Consider the following 24774-nt stretch of genomic DNA (forward strand, 5'->3'; position numbering starts at 1 on the left):
TTCCAACAATGAACTTTACACAACATGGCAGGATTTTGTGATCAGAAGCAACGCTGCCTTTTACAAAACTCCCTTTAACTAAAACTCCCATCTCTACCCCTCATGTGAGCTGAGGCCTCAATGTGCCTTTCTTCCTTTCTTCCTTTCTTTTTTCTTTCTTCTTTCTTTTCTTTTTCTTTCTTTCTCTCTTTTCCTTCTTTTTTTCTTTCTTTTTATCTTCCTCTTTCTTTCCTTCCTTCTTTCTCTTTCTTTCTCTCTCTCCCTTCCTTCCTTCCTTTCCCTTTCTTTCTTTTCTCCTTTCTTTCTTTCTTTCCTTTCTCTCTCTCTCTCTCCTTCCTTCCTTCCTTTCCTTCCTTCCTTCCTTCTTTCTTTCTTTCTTCCTTTCTTATTTATTTATTTTTTTTACCAGAGAGCATAAGCAAGTTGCATCAATGTGTTTTCTGACACCAAACAAAAGAAAGAATTGGAAGGCAGATATTACCCAACATGGGGCATGAGATATTTTCTTTCCATAAAGAATAAGCACTCTTTTTCCTCCTTCATAATATATCCTATTGCAATTGTCAATGACTTTGTGATCCCTAACCTGAGAACTTTCCTGTCACATGTCACAAATATCTGCCATAGACGGCAGAAGTATGAAAATAATTGAGCCAATTAAAAAAGATATTTCAGTTTTACTCTCTGGTGCAGGTATTTGCATGCTTTTTTCTTATTTTCAGGAGTGGTGGTAAATGCACCTTAGGTTGCAATATAAACACTACATGAATGTCACTGTCACCCAGAGTGTCTGCGTCCTTCTCCTTTCTTTTCTGTTATTTCTAATGTTGATCAGATGCCTGCCTAGCACTGTGGAGGTAGCTGACAAGATAAACCCAATTAACTCTCTAAGGTTATTCTTTTTTTTTTTTTCTTTTTTGAGACAGAGTCCCGCCTTGTTACCCAGGCTGGAATGCAGTGATGTAATCTCAGCTCACTGCAACCTCCGCCTCCTGGGTTCAAGCAATTCTCCTGCCTCAGCCTCCCAAGTAGCTGGGAATACAGGTGCATACCACCACACCTGGCTAATTTTTGTATTTTCAGTAGAGACGGGGTTTTGCCGTGTTGGCCAGGCTGGTCTCGAACTCCTGACCTCAGGTGATTTGCCCACCTCGGCCTCCCAAAGTGCTGGGACTACCGGAGTGAGCCAGCGCTCCTGGCTTCTAAGGTTGTTCTTAAGGAGCACATGGTGAGTTTTTACTTGTAATCTTAATCTGTCTTTGATGATTTTGGATTTACTTACAATTTTTCTATGTATGTAAACTCTTTTCAGGGCTTCTGAGTTTGAAAACCAAAGAATAAAAATCAAAGCTGGCTATGAATTATCAGGGCAAATAATTTATAGATGAGAACTGTGGAAACATATTTCTATAAAAATGAAGTTTAAAAAAATCAATTTACAAGCTTTAAAATGGAAAAGTAAGTTAGCAATCACTCTGCCTTTGCCTGCCCTTCTCTGTGACTATAGAGTTGCACAGTGTGGCCTGTTAAAGGGACATTTCTTCTTAAAAAACCAATTACTTCCCACCTCAAAAAAAAAATTCCAAACTTTCCTATAGAAATGCACAAACAATAACAAATTTTCAGCTGCAAGAAATATTAGTAAAAATATTTCTTCTTTCATGAATTAAAATGTATCAATAATAAATGAATAATTAGAGGCCTTTGTTGAATAAATGTGTTTATTACACAGTTTCCTATCTGTGTTTTCCCACTTTAAAAAAATTAGAATTTAAGATGATTATCAAAAGGATACAAAGTAGCTTCTGGGAGATAATCATTCAATTCCTAAGCATTTATTTATTCTGTTAAGTACACAGCAACTGGAATAAAAACCCGGCCACATACCGCTGATGGTGTTATTAAGCAAAAGTGATGTGATTTCATGAAAGCAGAGCTGAACTTCAGAGATTAGACTCCTTACATTGTGCTCTGTTGATCTGGAAAAAAAGTAATTAAAAACAAAAACAAAAAGAATGGAAACTCTCCGGAAAAATAGGAGATGACCAAACTGTCAACCCTTCAAATTCCAGTTAAATTCAAAAATAGAAATACTGTCCATTTCCAGTGATCCTCACTAACAGAGCTGAGAAGCAGTAGAGTTGATCCCCAAACCCTTTACAGGTGGCTTTGAAATATTTGCATCCTTTACATGTGAAGTTTATGTCCTAGGGGCTCATTTCAAACAAAAGGGAAGACACAGAGACAAGCTTCCTCTCCAGAAGTACTGGATGAGGCTCCTCTGGTCCCTGCACCTCCGTTAGTGCTCTTGGAGAGAACAACTCCCTTGAGCCCCGTGCAAAGCATCAGTCCTAGTGACTTCATTCTTTATCATACATTCTCCCACGAGGGACAGACCAGAGCATTTCACAGACAGTCTCCTTGCCTTGCAAGCTAACTGGAAAATAAATATTAAAACAAACGAACAACAAGGCTTCAGTGAGCTCTGATCTCGCCACTGCATCCCAGCCTGGGTAACTGAGCTAAAAAAACAAAAAAACAAACAAAAAGAACTGGGAGACAACTAGGAAAATAGTTAACTATACTTCTGAGAGCAAGAGTTGCCCTGGGTAAAGCTGAAACTTGGACAATCAGTTAGCAGATAACTGATGACTGGAAATGGCAGTAAACAGGGTCAGGGTCAGGTTTTGTTGGCATGAAGCTGATACAACTTGGAGGGCACTCTTTACAAACTAAATAAATAAATTAGCAGTATAAGTTAGGACATAAGGTCTTGCAGGGATTTGGGTAGTGAGAGACCCTGAAATTTAAGCTTCATTTGCTTCAAGTTAAATCCACCTCTGGGAGTTGACTTCTGGATAGGATTAGTATATATTCCTGGGCATGTTTTTAAAAAGTCATTAACTGGGTTGGGCGAGCTGGCTCACACCTGTAATCCCAGCACTTTGGGAGGCCGAGGTGGGCAGATCACTTGAGGCCAGGAGTTTGAGACCAGCCTGGCCAACATGGAGAAAACGTGTCTCTACTAAAAATACAAAAATTAGCCAGGTGTGTTGGTGCATACCTGTAATCCCAGCTACTCGGGAGGCTGAGGCACAAGAATCACTTGAATCCAGGAAGCAGAGGTTGCAGTGAGCTGAGATGGCACTACTGCACTCCAGCCTGAGCAATAGAGTGTGACCCTGTCTCAAAAAAAAAAAAAAAAAAAAAAGAACGAAAAAAATCATTCACTGGAGTGCTAATTGACTTTGCATCACTGGTACAGAGCATGAAATCTTCAATAAGCAGCCTTCCCCTTGAAGACCTGGGAACCCGCAGCCCAAGCAACAACCAAGATTGTTGGTGATGACATTGCTGGCATTTATACCTTTTTGGTATCCGATTGCAGCTTCCTGGGCCTGACACTGAGGAGAAGTACAAAGGGAATATTGAGAATGCCCTTCCTGAATATCAGCAGGTTTATTAAAGGAGTAAATTTGTGATGATGCTTCATATAATCACACTGCCTCCACTCATAGCAGTTACGTCCTTAGCCACATCTTTCAAAGGCACGTGTGGCGGGCCTGGCTCTGGCAGAGCCCTTTCCAAAGAGGGTTTGGCTCCAAGTTTCCACTGGACACCTTCACTCATGGGAGTTCCTGAGGCCTAACAAATGATACAAGCACTCAGCAGCCGCTCTCCAACCAATCCCACATTACTAACCAAATCTATCATGTGGAACCTAGAGGTTACCAGAGAGCACTGAATGAGGGCACACACATCTCTCATTAAGGTCAGGTGCAGAGACAGGATGCAGTACCGTCCTATTCCCAACTCACTCTGACAGCAGCAGGGAACCTGTCTAAGCACTGGCCTCGATAGAAAAGTTAGTTACAAGCCGGGCGCGGTGGCCCACGCTTGTAATCCCAGCACTTTGGGAGGCCGAGTCGGGTGGATTACCTGAGGTCGGGAGTCCGAGACCAGCCTAACCAACATGGAGAGACCCTGTCTCTACTAAAAATACAAAATTAGCCGGGTGTGGTGGAGCATGCCTGTAATCCCAGCTACTGGGGAGGCTGAGGCAGGAGAATTGATGGAACGTGGAAGGCGGAGGTTGCGGTGAGCTGAGATCACGCCACTGCACTCCAGGCAGCCTGGGCAACAAGAGCGAAACTCTGTCTCAAAAAAAAAAAAAAAAAGAAGAATAAAGAAAAGTTAGTTGCAGAGGATGCTGCTGCACCCCTACCGTGAAGCTGGCCATCCTGCAGGAGGACTATGTCAACATAGAAGGGAAAATACATATGTAGTGAAAAAAATTAAAGTTTTAAAATTTAATAGGGTACATTTATGTAATAACTTGTATAATAAGAGTCTTTCTGTTTAAAGGGGGAAGAAAAAAGCATTTATGTTTGTTTTTGTTTTATCTGCATAATGAAATTCTGGAAGGATATGTAAGAACCTAAGAAAAGCTATTGACCCTGAGGGGGAGCCTTGTCAAAGGGACAAAAGTTCTAGGAAGTTACCAGGAAGGGTTCACTGTGCACCCTTAGTTCTTTCTGGTTCTTGAACCATATAAACGTATTACCTAGTCAGATTTTAAACATTATGTGAAATAGTGGAGAAGGAAAAAGTTTTCTTTAAAAGGAGAGAATAGTGTTAATTGTATACTTTTTATTATTATTATAATACTTTAAGTTCTAGGGTACATGTGCACAACGTGCAGGTTTGTTACATATGTATACATGTGCCATGTTGGTGTGCTGCACCCATCAACTCGTCATTTACATTAGGTATATCTCCCAATGCTGTCCCTCCCGCTCCCCTCACCTCATGACAGGTATACTTTTTAAAGAGCAGGATTCATTTGGGTTTCTGGCCTGAAGCCTAGATTGAATTTGTCCATGGAAATCTTGATTGTAGCCTGCAGGAAGATCAGGAAAACTCATTGGAGCAATGTGTTGGTATCAGTGTGTACCTGTCATTCACTCACTCGGCACTCATGTTTTCATATCTATATGTTGGACACTGGACTAGATCCTCAAGCAAAACATTTATAATACATGTTTAAAATTCTTCAGTTTCAGCCAGGCGCAAGGGCTCACGCCTGTAATCCCAGCTCTTTAGGAGGCCGAGTCGGGCGGATTACCTGAGGTCCAGAGTTCGAGACCAGCCTGGCCAACATGGTGAAACTCCATCTGTACTAAAAGTACAAAAATTAGCCGGGTGTGGTGGCAGGAACCTGTAGTACCAGCTACACAGGAGGCTGAGGCAGGAGAATTGCTTGAATCTGGGAGGTGGAAGTTGCAGTGAGTGAGATCGCACCACTGCGCTACAGCCTGGGGGACAGAGCAAGACCCTGTCTCAAAAAAAAAAAAAAAAAAAAATTATTCAGTTTCACCCAAAGGTCGTTGTCAAATAGATACTTAAAGAAATGTGTCATTAAGCCCATTATAATAATTCAAAACCTAGGAATAAAATAGTTACAAAGGCAGAGATTCAGAAAACTCTTCTATTCTCACAAATTATGAGGGTTTGTAAATTTCGTAATAGAATCATGCATTGAGTTTATTTTCAAGATTAGAATTATTAATCACATATTCAAATTTAGCAGTTACTACCATATTATCATAGAAAAAACAGCTTATATTTAAAATGGTTAACACAAATTATTTACAATTTGCAACAGTTTTCCAACATAAGGATTTGGAGTTTTACTTTGGATTTTTCTTATTTACTTAATTCCAAAATCTATCCCAATGGGATCTCTCTCTCTCTCAATCTCTCTCAGATAATTAGTTTTTAAAGTGGGTCTAGAGTGATTTATTCAAAACAGGTTGGATTATAAGCAGCAATCTCATTTGTGGTGAGATTCAGTATATTAAAGATCATCTTTGGCCGGGCGTGGTGGTTCACACCTGTAATCCCAGCACTTTGGGGGCCGAAGCAGGCAGATCACCTGAGGTCAGGAGTTTGAGACCAGCCTGGCCAACATGGTGAAAGCCCATGTCTACTAAAAATACAAAAAGTAGCTGGACGTGGTGGCACGCTCCTATAGTCCCAGCTACTTGGGAGGCTGAGGCAGGGGAACCACTTGAACCCGGAAGGCGGAGGTTGCAGTGAGCACAGATCGCGCCACTGCTCTCCAGCCTGGGTGACAGAGTAAGACTCCGTCTCAAAAAAAAAAAGATCATCTCGGTGTGCATTATTTGTGGGTAGAAAATAATTTTTGTGAAGTCTTTTGCTTGATCATGCTTTACACTGCCAAAGAGCTTTTACTGTGACCCCATACTATAAACTCAGCCCAACATCCAAACTGACATTTGTCTGGAAGAATTGTGTGTTTCACACACATAAAGGAAATGTCACTGGAAAAACTTATAGTATACTGAAAGCTCATTAACAATTCATAGACATTACATAAAAATGATAAGGGAGATAGTATACATCTGAATATTCACAGGGATTTAAGAAAGCTTTTGATATGTAATCCCAGGGTGTGGATTAACCTCCAAAATTAGCCGATGACTACTCAGCTTGGAATTTCATGTTCTAGAAATAACAAGCTGTGAAGTATATACAGGACAGGCCCCAAATCCTTCCTTTCTTCCCTGACTTAAAGCTAAAAATAGCCAGTCTCAAGTGACTGCAAACCTAAATGCCTCACTGGGTGGAATTCTTTGGAGAATAGAATCAAATACCTTTCTGACTTAATCCTTGACCACCGCTTTAAATGAAGAATTTCTCACATTGGTATCTGGAGCTCCAGAGAAAAGACTACAAGCTCTGCAGTCAAAGTGATGTGTGGTGTGTGTGTATTTTAAACCCATTTCTCTTGCCATGTGGTGATAATAGTAAAGTTGTTAGCTGGGGAAAAGGTATTAGGGTGCTAAATTGAGTAGTAATGGAAAGAAAGGATGGTGAAGCAACTATGGGAGCTGCAAAATAGTTTTTTATTTTATTTTTAAAAATTCATTTTTTACAGTCATGGAGTCTTGCCATGTTACGCAGCTGGTCTCGAACTCCTGGCCTCAAACGATCCTCCTGCTTCAGCCTCCCAAAGTTCTGGGATTACAGGCATGAACTGCCACTGCTGACCTGCAGAATACTTTGTAATGAAAATTTTATAGAGATATGAGCAATACTTTTGATCAGAAGCGAATTGAGTGTCACTGAGTCATTTGGTCAAACAGCACGTCACAGCCGTTGGTATCACAGCGCTTTTCTTAGGCAAAGAGGAACCACTGAAAACCCTCCAGCACAAGAAAGAGCAGAGCCAGAGTGAGCTTGAGTCCAGTGTGAAATTACCTAAACCAATTATAGAAGAAGAGCATGCCAATTAACATGTTCTACCCTGTACTTCATCTAAACGGGGAATGCGGGAGATTAGAAGTGGCCAGTAGATTTCTTTTTCCAGGCCATCTCTGACAGATAGTCCTGTCTGCTCGAGCCATGTTGAGACAGCTGTCTGAAGCTGCTGGCAGGAAATAGCACTGCATCAACTTGCAGGGTCTTCTGTGTTTGGAGAAGGTTATGTTGCTGCACCTGCCACACAGCTGCGATTCTTAAGCCAGTCCCACCCTCTCCATTTCACATCTGAGGGAACTGAGACTGTCAACTTACTTTCTTCGTGTGCATTTATTTAAAATCATCCAACTTTGGGAGGCTGAGGCAGGGGGATCGCTTGAGCCCAGGAATTTGAGACCAACTTGAGCAACATAGTGAGACCTCATCGCTATTTATTTAAAATAAAATCATCCATATCATGACATATATGCTTGTCAGAACTCTGTTCTCTCAGACAAAAAATTATGAAGCTACAATTAATCTATTGCATTACGTGCTAATTCTGTTCAACCAAATTTAACCAATTCTGAGCGCCTGCTGTTTGCCCATGACTCATTCTTCCTCAGGAGTAGGAATAGAAGTAAATGTGGATCAGGCCAGGCACAGTGGCTCATGGCTGTAATCCTAGCATTTTGGGAGGCCGAGGTGGGAGGATTGCTTGAGCCCAGGAGTTTAAGACCAGCATAGGCAACATAGCAAGAGCCTGTCTCTACAAAAAATAGAAAAAATTAGCTGAGTGTGGTGGTGCACACTTGTAGTCCCAGCTACTTGGTAGTCTGAGGTGGGAAGATTGATCGAGCCTGGGAGGTGGAGGTTGCAGAGAGCTATAATCACACCATTGCACTCCAGCATGGGAGACAGAGCGAGACCCTGTCTCAAAAAAAAAAGTAAATGTGGATCAGACACAATCCCAACCTCAAAGGTTTGGCAACTTAATAGAAGACACACATATCCAACTATAATTTTGATAAATGTTATATTTAGTAATTTGAAGCAAGTAACCCTGATGCAGAGAGGCAGGAACGATTCATATTGTATCATATTTTAGGGAAGAGTTTATTGAAGAAGTTGCATTTGATCTGAATCTTGAAGGATGAGTTCGGGTTTTGTTATATGGAGGAGAGTGTTTGTTTGTTTTAAGTGTAGAAAATGAATAATGTGCTTTAGGGACAGAGGGGTGTATGTGTGTGTGAGAGAGAGAGTTGGGGAAAGGAAGGAGCTGACTGAAGCCAGTATTCTTCCTTCCTCTCCCTTTCCATCATGTTCCCTACTCCCAAACCTCCTTATGATCACGTCCACAAGTCTGAAGAAATGAAATGCAGACAGAACAATTGGAAAATGGAAGCATCATATGGGTCAGCAGCCAGGCTGCCGGTTCAAATCCCTCCTCTGCTGTTCCTGGCTGTGTGACTGGGCAAGTTCCTGAAACCCTCATGCCTTGGTTTCTTCATCTGGAAAATGAGGTTAAAAACAGCACTATCTCATACGGTGGTTGTGAGAACTGAACTTACCAATGTATGCATAAAGCGCTTAGAGCATTGCCAGGCTCATAGTCAATTCTCTGTGTCAGCTATGTTAATCAGGGTTATTGACGTCATCTGTGTGTGCGAAGTGGGCTGTCTGAAAGGGAAACAAGTGAAACCCAGTTCCTCTTTTGGGCAGAAAATGGTTTAAGTAGAAAAGCCTGGTCCAGCACCATAGCCACTGGCTACTGAGAACATGAGGAAGTGGTGAAGAATCCAGGCGCCATGTACAGACCCAGAAGACAGGGTCCCAGGGAGAGGCCCGCCTGCGTAGTCCACTCTCTGAGGGCTGTGAGGCTTAACCAGATATGGAACAGTCAGAAAAAGGGAGGCTTTCAGCTCTTATTTGTCAGAAGTTTCCTTTCATGATTTATATTATAAATTCTTCCAAGGCAAGAGCCATGTTTGTTTATGACATTGAATAAAACACTTAAATATAATGATCGTTCAATACAATGATATTGCAGGCCGGGCATAGTGGCTCACACCTGTAATCCCAGCACTTTGGGAGGTCAAGGCAGGTGGATGACCTGAGGTCAGGAGTTCGAGACCAGCCTGACCAACATGGTGAAACCCCATCTGTACTAAAAATACAAAAAACTAGCCGGGTGTGGTGGCCGGTGCCTGTAATCCCAGCTACTGGGGAGGCTGAGGCAGGAGAATCGCTTGAACCCGGGAGGTGGAGTTTGCAGTGAGCCAAGATGATGCCATTGCACTCCAGCCTGGGCAACAAGAGTGAAACTCTGTCTCAAAAAATAATAATAATAATAATAATAATAATAATAATAATAATGATATTGCTTCTAACAACATGCAAGAATGTTAGCAGGAAGAATGTTTTGCTCTCATCCTACACAGATAGCCAGCAATAAAACCCCCAACACAAAGCCTTCCTCTCTGTTACATCAATAGTGGTCAACTTTTTAAAAAGCTTATTTATGTATTTATTTGTTTTATTTATTTTTTAAAAGCTTATTTGTTTGTTTGTTTTATTTATTTTAAGACACGGTCTCACTCTGTTGCCCAGGCTGGAGTGCAGTGGTGCGATCATAGCTCACTGCAGCCTCAACCTCTCAGGCTCAAGCTATTCTCCCACTGCAGCCTCCAAAGTAGTTGGGACTACAGGTTTACACTCAGCTAATTTTTTGTAGTTTTTGTAGATTCAGGGTCTTGCTTATTGCCCAGGCTGGTCTCAAACTCCTGACCTCAAGTGATTTGCCCACTCGGCTTCCCAAAGACTGCACACTTTTACAAATGAATTGCTTTAGTGAATTTTTGTAGATTGCACACACCCATGTAACTGACACCCAAATCAATAAACATTATTGACACCCAAGAAGCCTCCTTCTTGCGTCCCAACACACTACTGATATATAGTAGCATTAATTAGTCTTTTTGTTTTTGTATTCTATATAAAAGCAATCATTCTGCTGTGCACTGTTTTGTAACTGGCTTTTTTCGGTAACATTATGTTACATGATATTCAGCCATATTGTTGTGAATCGTCAACATTTTTCATGTAAGTTTATAGAGGAGGGGAAAGCACTTCATCAAGAAGTGTGATGTATTGCTGGTGCACTTCACGTAAGCTAATATGATTTACATTTATTTAATCGATGCTGGTGCTACCCTCAGTGCCCTGTTTACAGGTGTTCCTGCAAGAACAAGAATTGTATGTGTGTGTTTAATCATGAAGTTGTTTACACTTCAACTTACTTCATTTTGTTTCCATTCTGTTATAGGTATAAAAACCAGGTGCCAATAAATGTCCATGCAAACCCTGGAAAGTATATTATTGAGAGTCGATATGGAATGCACACTCTGGAGATTAATGCGTAAGAGAACATTAGTGTCCATGTGTTGCTCACCATTGCTCAGGGAGGCTTCTCACCCCTGCAGTTAACAGCCACTCTCCCCACTTCATCCCAATGCTGTGTGATCACAATGAGGGACATTCGTATACGGTGCTTCTCTGGGTGCACACCTGAAAGTGATATGTATGACTGATCCTTACCATACCCACACTACCTCCCAAAGTGATTTTATATTTGGATTCGGTCAAAGATGATGAGAAAAAAACCAATTTGCATGTTTTTATTTATCTTTTTATATACTTGGGAATTTTTCTTAGATGTAAGTAAGAAAAATATGTTGCATAAAGAGGCATTTATATTCAGTAATCATTTCAGAGTCCCAAATCAATATCATCATCACAGTCTCTTGTTTTTAATAACTAAAGGCCATGGAGATCCGGGTAGGTGGCATTGAATGTGGGCTAAACTTGGAGATAATGTTCTTTCCTTCAGCTTGCCAGGAACCATGGGAAAGTATGCACTCTGTCAATCTGTGTATGTGAAGCAGGCTAGACATTGAGATGTTTGAGCTTAAAGTAAAATCCAAAGCAAAATTTGAAAATGAAACCTACATCAAAATTCCTAAGTTCCCAAATGTTTATTATGCCTCCCAAGATGATTTTGAAATTCAAACCTAATTAGGTCAATGAAAAGCTAAACAAGTTCCCAGAATTTTCAGTTTAGATAAAACCATGATGTGCATAAGTGTCAAGGTGAAATTTATACCATTCATTCTCAGGAGACTTATAGCCTTCTCCTCAGATCAGAGGAGTTGGCCAAATGATGCTAGGACCCTGTGCCATTTGCCAGGCACTGACCCTGGCCCAGAGTCAGGTCAGTTCTGCCGGTGGGTGGTTCTGCTAAAGCAGCAGTGAGCTATGTGGTTACTTTCAAAATTAAGTAGTTATGAGAAGGGCGGCTGTATTTGCCTTGCTGGGGTTCTATTGATGTCTGTAAAATTTCAGCAAGAAAAAAAATTTACACAAATGAAACTAAACCCCGAGAAACAATGAAGAACACGAGAAACTGGTAATGATAAGACATAAAACAACCTGCTTTGAAACCTTAGCCTCTTCATCTCTCCATGAAACCATTCTCTCCCTAATGGTCCATTTTTATAAGAATTCCAATTTCTGTATTATAACTTAGAAGAACATCCAAATGGCGCTTCTTGTGTTGTGCTGTGAGCTGAAATTCCAAGTATGGCCTGAACCTTAGTGGAAATGAAGTGTAAATAACTTAGATGAGTTTGAAGCTAGAACACATAGACCAACCTGGCTCAGGGAGGTTGTGGGAATCTACACGGAGGGACTGCTTCTTTCTCTTCCCTATTTCCTGGTTGCCCCCAGACTGAAACCCACCACAAGGGTAGGACAGCAGGAAAGCCACGCCCTCCAGTGTGCCTCTGGGTAGTTACTTGCTACAAAGGTACACGCCTGCACATTTTCTCCTCCCAATGCAACTTTAGACAAGTAAGCAGATCACAATGCTGTTCACTCTATAATTTATGTGCCTAGCACTTGGTTGACTCTTTTTTTTTTGACATTTTAAATGAACCTAGGCTAGGGTCACAGTGAACTATAGGTGTTCTCTCCCCAGTCTATGCTGCTGGCATGAAACTGCAGTAGATCACTTGGACTAGGTAATATCCCACAGGTAGCTAGATCAGAGACAAATAGCTGTACCAGGAGAACCAAAGAGCCATGTGTTAGCCACTGATTTGCAGGGGGCTGTGATAGCAAAGAGTTCCCTGATAGAACAGCTAGTAATTACAAGGATTGTCACTACGATGGATATTCATTTCCATCTGTTCTTTCAGATGTGATTTTGAAGATACAGCTCAGTACCGGGCCTCGGCGATGAATGTTAAAGGAGAGCTTTCGGCGTATGCTTCAGTTGTGGTAAAAAGTAGGTTTGCTAGATTTGTTTTCTTCAAAGTGTGTGTGTGTTTTTTTAAATTTCTTCCCATTGTTTTAAAATAAATCGATCACAAAGCAGTTCACATGCGTTTCTATTTTCTTCTCTAGGGTATAAGGGAGAGTTTGATGAGACTCGCTTCCATGCTGGGGCTTCCACCATGCCCCTCAGCTGTAAGTTTAAAAACACATTTACTAAGTGTCACCTTTATGTAAAATATGGCATAATAAGTTAGTCCATAATGCTGAAATAAATGCATACTATATATAACATGGTATATGCTAGGTTGGATATAGTAGGTACCTGTGGTTATTTTATTTACTTATTTTTTTAGATTTTTTGGTTACTGTTCTCTTTCTGAATCGAATTGCTTTGTGCTGGTTTTATGAAAGCCCAGATATGATGGGCTAAAAATAGCAAATGTTTTTACATCTTTCTGGGTTAAACTGAGAAAGATCATTATGCAAACCTGGGCAGAATGACTTAACCAAACACACACACACACACACACACACACACACACACACACACACACACAGAGTCTGGACTATATCAAAGCACTCTTTCTCACCCTTAAATATCCAGATGGGCATCACTTCCTTGAGAAAGCAGGTCTGACCCCCACTGCCGCCCCTACACCCTACCCAGTCAGGGTTAGGTGTCCTGGGTGAGGCCACGGCACCTCATCGGAGCGTCAATGAGGCTGTACACTGTTACCTGTTGTGTGTCAGTCTCTCTCACTGGTCCATGAGCCACTTGAAGGCAAGGTTGGGCCTGCCACAGAGTGGGTATTCAATAATGAATGAATAAATGCATTAAGTTATAAAGTACAATCTAAAATGAAGTCTAAATATGATTAAATAAAAACCTATTAAAAATATTCTGGTCAGTGGTAATTTGCAAATTTGTGAATGTCAGTCATTTCATTTACATCAGAACTTCTATTTATGAGAAGCAATAAAAGTAAAATCTTTATGGTTGTTGAAATAATTATATACTTACAGTGGTCAGACTGAAAAAGGTAGTCAAGCCCTAACTTGGTTTTCAAACATTAAAAAATTAGTGGTAGTTTTGAAAATGGCTGATAGCAGTTTTTCACCTGGCTGGTTAGCTTGATGTCTGTGGCTGACCTGCTCCACTGATTTCATGGAATGGCTTCTCATTTAATATCCCAAGTTGTGATCATTGGCATCAGCCCCATGGGTGAGAAGGGATGACTGGTAGAGCAACAGAGAAGCACATCCCGAATCATGTTCTTCTCCCATCTCTTGATTTATGTTGAGATAGAATAGTTGGGGCCAGGCACGGTGGCTCACACCTGTAATCCCAACACTTTGCGAGGCCGAGGTGGGTGGATCACCTGAGGTCAGGAGTTCGAGACCAGCCTGGTGCAACATCATGAAACCCTATCTCTACTAAAAATACAAAAATTAGCCAGGCATGGTGGTGGGCATCTGTCATCCCAGCTACTCAGGAGGCTGAGGCAGGAGAATTGCTTGAACTGGGGAGGCAGAGGTTGCAGTAAGCTGAGATCACGCCACTGCATTCCAGCCTGGGCAACAGAGTGAGACTCCATCTCAAAAAAAAAAGAATAGTTGGAAATTCTGAACCTATGACTTGTCTCCCAGTGTCCCCAGGAGTGGCCTATTGATCACGTCACAATCCTCTGAATGTAGCTTGCCCATCTCCACAACCGTATCATCATCCATGTTTCTCCCTTTCCCCTCTTCTCTGTCAAGGCGGGGACTGAAAGCCTAACTCACTCTCACTTCTCTTATTGCTAAATCTTACAGAGCCTCCTCTCTGATGACCCCTGAATTGAATGCAGTTGTTCCTAACAGAAAACAGAGTGCTTATATTCACATATTTGGTTAATATTTACTAAGCACCTGTTATGTGCTAGGTAGGGGTTTAGGTGCTTGGAATGTTGGTAAATATCACAGACAAAGCTCTCTGCTCTTTTTTTCTAATAGTTAACATTTATTGATCAGTTCTGCCAGACAATGTACTAAGACTTTTTTATACACATTGATTCATTTAATGTTTCCCAGAAGCTTATGAAGTAGTTACATTTCTATCTGTGCTATGCCAATGAGGAAACAGTTTAGAGAAGAACACAGAGTGGTAGAATAGGGATGTGTAACCTGGTCTTTTTAATTCTAAACCATTATTTCAAACAAGGAGTCACCAAACATTTTCTGTAAAGGACTAGACTGTAAATATTGTAGGCTTTGTGGGCCATATGGTCTCTGTCACAGCCACTCAACTCTGCCTCTGTAACACAAAAGCAGCCGTAACAGTAGGAGAATGAATGAGCATGGCTGTGTTCCAATAAAACCTTCTTTATGAACGTTGAAATTTAAATTTCCTGTGACTTTTCACATCGCAAAATACTGTACTTCTTTTTATTTTTTTCAACCACTAAAACATGCAAAAACCATTCTTAATGGTCTAAACAAGAGACATCCTAGATTTGCCCCACAGACTTGCCAACCCCTGCCCTAAACCATTTTTCCCAGGATAGTAAGTACATGTGATAAAAGATTGAGGACATGACAACGAAATGATGTGTTGTCTTCTGGTTGTTAAACTGGGGTGCCTCCTACTGAACCCCAAAGTTATCACAGACAGTGCAGTCCAATCTCAGATACAGAAGAGAACCTAGAAGTTAGGTCCGTTTCTAGGGGACCTACTTGCCTTTCCAGCTGAGTCTGGAACATCTGGCAGTAGCCCTCACCTCTACCCCCTAAGGCAGCTCTGGAACCAGCCCAGCCTCCCAGCGCTGTGCAAGATCTGTCAAGTTGTTTCTCTCTCTGGTCTCAGTGAACATCAACACATTAAAGTGAGGCAGATGGGAGATGTGCTTCTAAAGAGGTTATTTCACTGTTGATTAGGGTTACCTGGGAACACACAAAATCAAGACAGTACAATGTATTGGCCAAGAGCACAGAAACGGCCAGCCGGTGCAAATCTGGCTCTGCAGGGGAATGTGGTCAGTTATTTTGCCTTCCTATGCATCAGTTTCTTCTTCTATAAAATGCAGATATTAGTGGTACTTACCTAATAGCATTATTATGGGATTTCTGTTAATATGGGGTATTAAATGCTTGGACCAATACTTGGTCAAAGTTGAACTCAATAAATGTCAGCTTGCATTTTCAAGTGTAATGAAAGAAGTCTTAGGAAGAGGGACAAAAGATGTGAGAAAGGGCCTAAGTTTTGGGGTCGAGAAGTTATGAGTGTGAATTTCAATTTCACACATGCTACCTGTGAAATTCTGGCATTAGGTGTGTGTTACTTTTGTGAACTTCCATATACCCACCTGAAAGAGAGGAAGAAAATAGTATCTACGGCATAGATTTGTTGCAAGGAATTGATGATATGTCAAATGTGAAAGTGTCTGGCATGTAATAACCCATCAATAAACAGTCGTTTCTTTCCCAAGTCCTTTCTTTGGTGAAAAGAGGAAATAAAGCCTAGGAGAGTTGATTACGCAGGCTGCATTTACTCAATCTGTAAATAAGATATTTCTGAGAATAATATTTTTAAAAGTTAGAATATTTTAAACTTTTCCATTTTCTCCTGTGGACATTTCTTATAATATTTATCACTCAGATCATTAAAGAAACTGAAGCAACTTATTTTAAAACTACATTAAAATTATTTAATTTAAAATTATTTTTATTTTTATGGATACATAGTAGTTGTACATATTGATGGGGTACATGTGATATTTAGATACAAGCATACAATGTGCAATGATCAAATCAGGGTAATTGGAGCATCCATCGTCTCAAACATGTCTTATTTCTTTGTATTAGGGACGTTTCAATTCTACTCTTCCCATTGTTTGAAAATATGCAATAAATTATTAACTGTAGACTAGATCTTATTCCTTGCATCTAATTGTATTTTTGTACCCATTAACTAACCCTTCTTTATTTCCCCTTGCACTACAGTTCCCAGCCTCTGGTAACCATCATTCTACTCTCTATCTCCATGGGTTCAATTCTTTTTAGCTCTCACATTTGAGTGAGAACACATGATATCGGTTCTTCTGTGCCTGGCTTACTTCCCTTAACATAATGTCCTCTAGTTCCATCTATGTTGTTGCAAATGACAGGATTTCAATCTTTTTTTTTGCTGAATAACATTCCATTGAGTATATGTACCACGTTTTCTTTATTCATTCTGCCATGGTTGAACACTTAGGTTAATTTCACATCCTGGCCTATTGTGAAAAGGGCTGCAATAAACATCGGAGTGCAGATGTCTCTGCTATATATTGTTTTCCTTTCTTTAAGATATAAACCCAGCAATGGGATTGCTGGATTATATGGAAATTTTTTATTTTTTTGAGGAACCTCCATACTGTTCTCCATAGTGGTTGTACTAATTTACGTTCCCACCAACAGCGTAAGAGGGTTTCCTTTTCTCCACATCTTTGTCAGCATTATTGCCTGTCTTTTGGATACGTTTTAATTGGGGTGAAATGATATCTCATTGTCATTTTGATTTGCATTTCTCTCAATGATTAGTGATGTTGAGCATTTTTCCGTATACTGCTTGGCCATTTGTATGTCTTTTTAGAAACGTCTATTCAGATCTTTTGCTCATTTTTAAATTGGATTACTTGAATTTTTTGCTATTGAGTACTTTGAGCTTCTTATAAATTCTGGTTATTAATCCCTTGTCAGATGAAAAACGCCATTTTTATGAATAATGGATATGGCTATTTTGTCCCAAGAGTACAAGCAGTAGAGTTTAACTCAACATCTAAAATTACAAAGTGCATATGTTGCAGCTAAAGATTTAAGTCTAGGCTAAATGTGGTATTAATTTGCATTGAAGACATTGAACCTGACCCTTTAAATTCTATTCATTACAATAATAAAAATAAGCATTTAGCTTATATAACCAATGAAGTAAGAATTTCCATACAAATGATATATGCATATGTTCTAAATACTTCTTATATACGGTTTCATTTTGACCCAGTTAAATCATTTGCTCATTTGTTCATTTTTTTTTTTTTGCAGTGACTGCTTTCTGCCTGTGCTTATTAAAATGCTTGTGTCTCTTTGATGAAGAAAAAAATTACTGATATTTGTTATTTTTGTACCCAGTTGGTGTGACCCCATATGGTTATGCATCCAGGTTTGAGATCCACTTTGATGACAAATTTGATGTGTCTTTTGGGAGAGAGGGAGAGACAATGAGTCTAGGCTGTCGTGTTGTCATCACTCCTGAAATTAAACATTTCCAGCCAGAGATCCAGTGGTACAGAAATGGTGAGTCTTTACAATGAATGCTCACTTAGGTTCTTATTCGAAGGTTGTAGACCAGATTGCAGATCTGTTTATCGGAGCTGGTGGAATCTGGAAGTTAGAAGGGACTACCTTTACACGATTAAAAGGTTTTCACATGTGTAGCAAAGTAGCAACACTTTCATATTTGTGGAGATGATATTTTCCTTTTAACAAGTAAGATGTGGAAAGAATCATAATGAATGTATATTCTGCTGGGCGTGGTGGCTCATGCCTGTAATCTCAGCACTTTGGGAGGCTGAGATGGGCAGATAACCTGAGGTCAGGAGTTTGAGACCAGATTGGCCAATATGACGAAACCCTGTCTCTACTAAAAATACGAAAATTAGCCAGGCGGGGTGGTGTGCGCCTGTAATCCCAGCTACTCAGGAGGCTGAAGCAGGAGAATCACTTGAACCCAGGAGGCAGAGGTTGCAGTGAGTGGAGATGGCGCCATTGCACTCTGCCTGGGCGACGGAGAGACTGTCTCAAAAAAAAAAAAAGTATATTCATTTTGTAAGTTAATCCATTTGGTAAAGTACCCATCCTCATAGACTTATTTATACCATAAAAATGGTATGTAACTTTAAAAAACATAACCTTAGGAAACAATAAAATCCTGATACTATTATTAATTAACCAGAAGAGTACATTCAGAAGAATTTCAGACTCTGGCACTTTTGTTTTAACGTATTAAAGGCTTTTTATAATTTTGAAATTTTTGATAAGTGTATTCTGCATGCAATATATCCAAGTTCTACTGATGTCCCTGAAGGACACAAAAATAGATAAAATGATCCTTTTGTTTTACATCATATTATAACAGGCTGGTAGAACAGAAAGAAAATCCTTCCATTGTCAGTTCCTCTGACTCTGGCTTTAAATCACAATTCAATCTCACTTTGCTTCAAAAGGGCCTAGAGCCATGATAGTTTGGTGTGAGAAAGAAATAAGGATTTAATTTCCCCTTTTTAAACTCCATTTGGGTTAAAGTATATTTAAAGTAACACTCCAGATAAAACCCAGTCAAAGCAAAACAAAACGAAAAAGCTATCAAAACAAGTTGATGAGTTGAAGCATTAGACTTGAAAAATAATGCTATTTCTAAAATAACAATAGGCCGGGCACAGCGGCTCACACCTGTAATCCCAGCACTTTGGGAGGCTGAAGTGGGCAGATCACCTGAGGTCAGGAGTTTGAGACCAGCCTGGCCAACATGGTGAAACCCTGTCTCTACCAAAAAATACAAAAATTAGCCGGGCGTGGTGGTGCACACCTGTAGTCCCAGCTACTTGCGTGGCTGAGGCAGGGGAATCGCTTGAACTCAGAAGGCAGAAGTTGCAGTGAGCCAAGATTGCGCCATTGCACTCCAGCCTGGGCTACAGAGCGGGACTCCATCTCAAAACAAAACAAAACAAAAAACATAAAATAAAATAACAATAAATCTCAGGTCCAAATACACTAAGTTTCTATACTAGAGTATCTCATAGAATAGACCAAGATATAGAAACTGTCTGAAGAGAATAAGGGATTGCCCCAAATCACACAGTCAAATTCTTGCCACGGGAGACCTCCAGACCTGCTGGTGTTTACTCTAAGACTGGAGATCTTTTCACTACCATGTGCCTCCTTTTATATTGTCTGTATTAGGTCTAACACAGACAAAAAGCCTCTCTGACTTGTCTGCCTCCCTTTATGCCTAGGTATTGAAAAAAGCATTGAAATTTAAGAAATTGAATTTGCCTGTACATACATATCTGCGAGGCCCATGCTAGCTCCTAGCTAATAGAAGATGTGTCGTGGAGAGAGCAATGAATAAGGCCTAGGGACTTTCATCATCCCTTTTAATTTATCTTAAAGTTTTCTCTAGGTTTATTTATAGAGACGATTATGTTTTAAAGCTCTTAAAAACTTTAAAATTTCAGACATATTTAGTAGTGTACTAGTAAGATTATCATATAATTTTTCTGTTTAGTTGTTTTAGAAAATAAATTTTGGAAAAATACAGAAAAATGAAAGAAAAAATAGTAAATGATAATGCCTTGCGGTATTGTCCTATAAGGTACTTTATTACTATTATTTGTATGACTATTTATTATTCAAACTCCATTTTGTTCAGGTAAAAAAACAAAGGCACGGAGAGGTTAAGTAATTTCCCTGAAAGTTACATAATTAGTTAGTGAAAGAGATCAGACTGAGCTGGGCACGGTGGCTCAGGCCTGTGATCCCAGCACTTTGGGAGGCTGAGGTGGGCAGATCACTTGAGGTCTGGAGTTTGAGACCAGCCTGGCCAACCTGGTAAAACCCCATATCTACTAAAAAAACAAAACGAAACAAAAAAAGAATTAGCCAGGCGTGGTGGTGCATGCCTGTAATCCCAGCTACTCAGGAGGCTGAGGCACTATAATCGCTTGAACCCGGGAGGCGGAGGTTGCAATGAGCTGAGATCACACCGCTGCACTCTAGCCTGGATGACAGACTGAGATGCCGCCTCAAATTAAAAAAATAAAAAAAAAAAAAGACTTGAGATAGAAAGAGATCAGACTGAAATATAGCTCCTCTCCAGAGCTGACTTTTTGGGCCTGTGAACGGTGCCATTTTACAGGACCAAGAGATCTGGGCTTCATTTAATGCTCTGCTGTCACCCCTTGAAGTTCATAATCACTTTATCTTTGATCTTGTGTTTTATACATGGAGTCCAGTGGGACTATGGCACATGCACATGATCGGAGGAAATACGGGAATGGCAGTGCAGACAAATATAGGTGCAGGCTCCTGGGCACAGTGGGCAGTGGGTAGTAGGCAGTGTGAGCACCAAGCTGCAGGTGTGGTCTTCAGTTGTGCACATGAGCACTTGGGGCAGTCTGTGGCACCATGGCATTCCAAGGTGATGAAAGAGACCAGGACCTAAGGCCAGACTGGAATTAGCAATGGTGGTGGCACCAGCAGCAGTAGCAGTGGTGATGGGTCCCATGGCTGCAGAGGAGAGAAGGGGCTCGGCATGGAGGCAGCATAGGGACACACAGTGTGGGGACAGATTGCCTGGCCTTCCCCAGAACTCAGCTCTGTGGGATCTGCACAAATATTAACTCCTGGCCTGAGCATGGGGACAGGAACTGCTGGCAATAGGACAGTAAATTTTGTCACTAAAATATTATAAAATAAAAGTGTACATGTAGACACTTCAATAAAGCACATAAGGCAGTTATTAGAATTCTTCAAGGAGGTTTGAATCTCTGGTTTTGAGGCTTAGAATTAGAAGTTACATTTAAAGATTGTAGCATTTGATGGAAAAGAACATTTTCATATGAAACTTTGGATAAGCCTATTATTAACAAGGAAGACCGTTTTAAAATTACCACTTATAATTGAAGATACAGTAATAGAATACAGAAACAGGCATCCTGAATTTTATACAAATCATGAAATCATGTTCGGCTTGTAGTATCACCTCCACAGGTTAAAGCCATATTGGACAAAGCATTAAAATGAAACTGTATAAATTCACACTTAAAATTAAATAGAGATTTACATGAAACTGATTTGTATGAAGAGTTAAATCTTTTTAGAATAATTGTCCCTTTATTCTAGATTCTAGATTGTCCCTTTATTCTAGGTTCTAGAATCTGGAGTCATCAGTTCTAGATTACTAAAATTTATATTTTGAAATAGTTTCTCAGAAGGTTAACCCAATGTTGTCATAGCCTATATAACTTTCTTAACAGCTTCAGTAACAGTTACATCAGCAGAAAGGTCCTTCTAAAAAATTATGGGAATTAATTCATGAGCTTGCATTTATAAATAGTTACTGATGTTGCTTTTGATTATATTGATTTAAAATGAAGTTGCTAAAAGTATAAATTTTGATGACTAATAAATGAATTTGCAGAAAAGCAGACAGCAATATCTTATTATCAATCAAGGTCTCCTACTAGTAACGTATTATTATTGATTGCATATACAATTATGGCACCAAAATACAATTTTTTGCAACTTGTATTACCCCTATTACATTACTATAAGTAATAAAATATTTTTAAAGGAAGAAGACATATTTTAGCACCTTTAATTGCACTTTTTCTCTGCTTTTTGAACAAGGGGCCTTGTAATGTAATTTTACACGAGGCCCCTGCGGATTATGTGTCTGCCCCTTATCCCCTTACTTTTGGTCCAGTATTTTTACCAATGTAAACATATCAGGATGGCTCAAAGTCCTAGAGACTTCCTCTAGTAGTTAAATTACTTTCATTATAGAAAAGGCTAAGGAGAGGAATGGAGGGGAGACAAGAAGGAAGTTATAAAACAAAAATAAGTTAATTTGCTTACTTTTAAAATATTTCTAGGAGTACCTCTTTCTCCATCAAAATGGGTGCAAACACTTTGGAGTGGAGAGCGGGCAACGCTGACATTTTCCCATCTCAACAAAGAAGATGAAGGCCTCTATACAATCCGTGTACGGATGGGAGAATATTATGAACAATATAGTGCTTACGTCTTTGTTCGAGGTAAGTCCTAGCAAAAAACAAAACACCTAACAATATTTAGTACACTGAAGCCAAAGCAGTTTTTGATTACAAAACAGTTCAAACGTGTTTCATAATGATGGAAGAGTCATTTCAAAATTCTGGCAGGGTGCGATGTCTCACGCCTGTAATCCCAGCACTTTGGGAGGCCAAGGTGGGAGGATCTCTTGAACCCAGGGATTCAAGACCAGCCTAGTAACGTAGGCAAGAACCCATTTCTACAAAAAAAAATTTTTTTTTGATTAGCTGGGCATGGCGGCATGCACCTGTGGTCCCAGCTACTTGGGAGGCTGAAGAGGGAGGATCACTCAAGCCCGAGAAGTCAAGGCTGCAGTGAGCTGTGATTGCACCACTGCACTCCTGCCTGGGTGATAGAACAAGACCCCGTCTCAAAAAACAAAACAAAATGAAACAAAACAAAACAAAACAAAAGAAAGAAAAGAAAAAGGAAATTCTTGCAGATTACATTGAATAAGAATATATTCGTTTCCAATAAAATAGACCTAGGCCCGGTGGCTCATGCCTGTAATCCCAGCACTTTAGGAAGCTGAGATGTGTGGATCACTTGAGCTCAGGAGTTCAAGACCAGCCTGGGCAACATGGTAAAATCCCATCTCTACAAAAAATACAAAAAATTAGCCGGGCATGGTGGTGCGCGCTTGTAGTCTCAGCTACTTGGGAGGCTGGAGTGGGAGGATGGCTTGGGCCTGGCAGGCAGAAGTTCAAGTTGGCTGAGATTATGCCACTGCACTCCAGCCTGGGTGACAGAGTGAGACCCTGTCTCAAAAGAAAAACAAAAAAAAAAGTAGACCTAGTGTAAAAGGTGAGCCCTGAGGGCACCAACTCAAAAGTCACCATTTTCCAGACCATGTTTCCATCATTAATATCAGGACTTTCTTCGTCTTCAGGGAGCCACTAGTACAGTTCCCTATGACTGTTCCAGTGGAGATGCTAAATCCTAATGATACCAGCCATCTCAGTTTAAGGAAGCTGCTGCAAAAGAGGGATCTGTTATTTTGGGTGTAAGTCTTTAATGTGTATTTCAGAGAGTAAATTTATTATTTCATTTCAGGTCCCTTGGCCCATAACTGAACTTTATAGCCTCTGTTTTGATGAACTAGGAAGCAAGGGGTTTCAGCTTAATTCTTGAGACAAACCAAAATTGTTGACTTTAGGAGTCTTTCTTTTTTTCAGTGGTGTGTGGTTTTTTGTTTTTTGTTTTTTTTGAGTGGGAGTCTCAGTCACCCAGGCTGGAGTGCAGTGGCTTGATCTCGGCTCACTGCAAGCTCCGCCTCCTGGGTTCACACCATTCTCCTGCCTCAACCTCCCGAGTAGCTGGGACTACAGGCGCCCACCACCATGCCTGGCTAATTTTTTTGTATTTTTAGTAGAGATGGGGTTTCACCGTGTTAGCCAGGATGTCTTGATCTCCTGACCTCGTGATCCACCGGTCTCGGTCTCCCAAAGTGCTGGGATTACAGGCGTGAGCCACCGCACCCGGCCTTTTCAGTGGTGTCTTAAATGGATTGGATATGCACATGTGGAATATTATTCCTCCACGGGATCCTAGCACTTGGGAAGACCATTAGCACTTTTAGGCTACCAGGGTAGTGTTCTGTGTTTTTTTATGGCATGATTAGTCAGGTGCAGTCATAAGAAGAGATCCAGGAGAGGCACAAGAAAACAATGTTTATAATACTCACAGGTCCTAGAACAGGAACAGCTGGGACACGTGGGAAAGTGCCAGTGTCAGTCATGAGTCAGAAGGGGCAGGAGGAGCAAAGGAGTGCCTAGACCAAGCCCTTTATTGGAGTTTCCTTGGGTAGGGAAAGCAGGGCAAGTAAACAAGTTAGGATCGGCTAGTTCAAATAATTTCAGTAGGCTGTAAGTTACAGGTGTGGTACCTACTTGCCTGGTATCTGGCCCCGGGGATGATTAAGGCAGAACAATATTGTTTCCTGGGTTCTACAGGCCAGATAAAGGAGGTGTGGCTGAAGTGGCTAGTTTGCATATCAGTCATGCTCCCCTCTGGGCCCTAAGAATTGGCTCGCCTCAGGAAGGCAGGCCCTCCTTAGCCAGAAAGGTGTCTAAGATGTTAAAGCATCATAATATAGAGAAAATTTAAAATATAAACAATGCAGGTAGACTAGCTCATTTTTATCTCTCTTACACTAAATAGAGTCATAAACTCATAAACATTTTGAGTACTCAACTGGGATCCACAGACTTCCAAAAGGTCTATGATTAGAACTGTATTTCAATATATTTAGGTTTTCTGGTAATCACATGAGTTTTATTTTATGTGTGTAAATGCATTACTCTCAGAAGG

The 24774-nt window shown here is 40.4% G+C and overlaps 1 protein-coding gene across 3 annotated transcripts in view; it reads left to right on the forward strand.

Annotated features, from left to right (window-relative positions):
* The window catches only part of MYOM1 (myomesin 1), a 184316-nt gene that overhangs the window by 61103 nt on the left and 98439 nt on the right, over positions 1-24774 (forward strand). For all 3 annotated transcript variants that reach the window (XM_024350980.3, XM_024350981.3, XM_063795530.1), the window contains 5 exons: positions 10589-10681; positions 12519-12607; positions 12727-12789; positions 17743-17907; positions 22266-22427. In XM_024350980.3, coding sequence (XP_024206748.3) covers positions 10589-10681; positions 12519-12607; positions 12727-12789; positions 17743-17907; positions 22266-22427 — 572 coding nt within the window. The remainder of the gene's footprint in view (positions 1-10588; positions 10682-12518; positions 12608-12726; positions 12790-17742; positions 17908-22265; positions 22428-24774) is intronic.

The sequence above is a fragment of the Pan troglodytes genome, chromosome 17 (assembly GCF_028858775.2).
Source record: "Pan troglodytes isolate AG18354 chromosome 17, NHGRI_mPanTro3-v2.0_pri, whole genome shotgun sequence".
Taxonomy (NCBI): Eukaryota; Metazoa; Chordata; class Mammalia; order Primates; family Hominidae; genus Pan; species Pan troglodytes.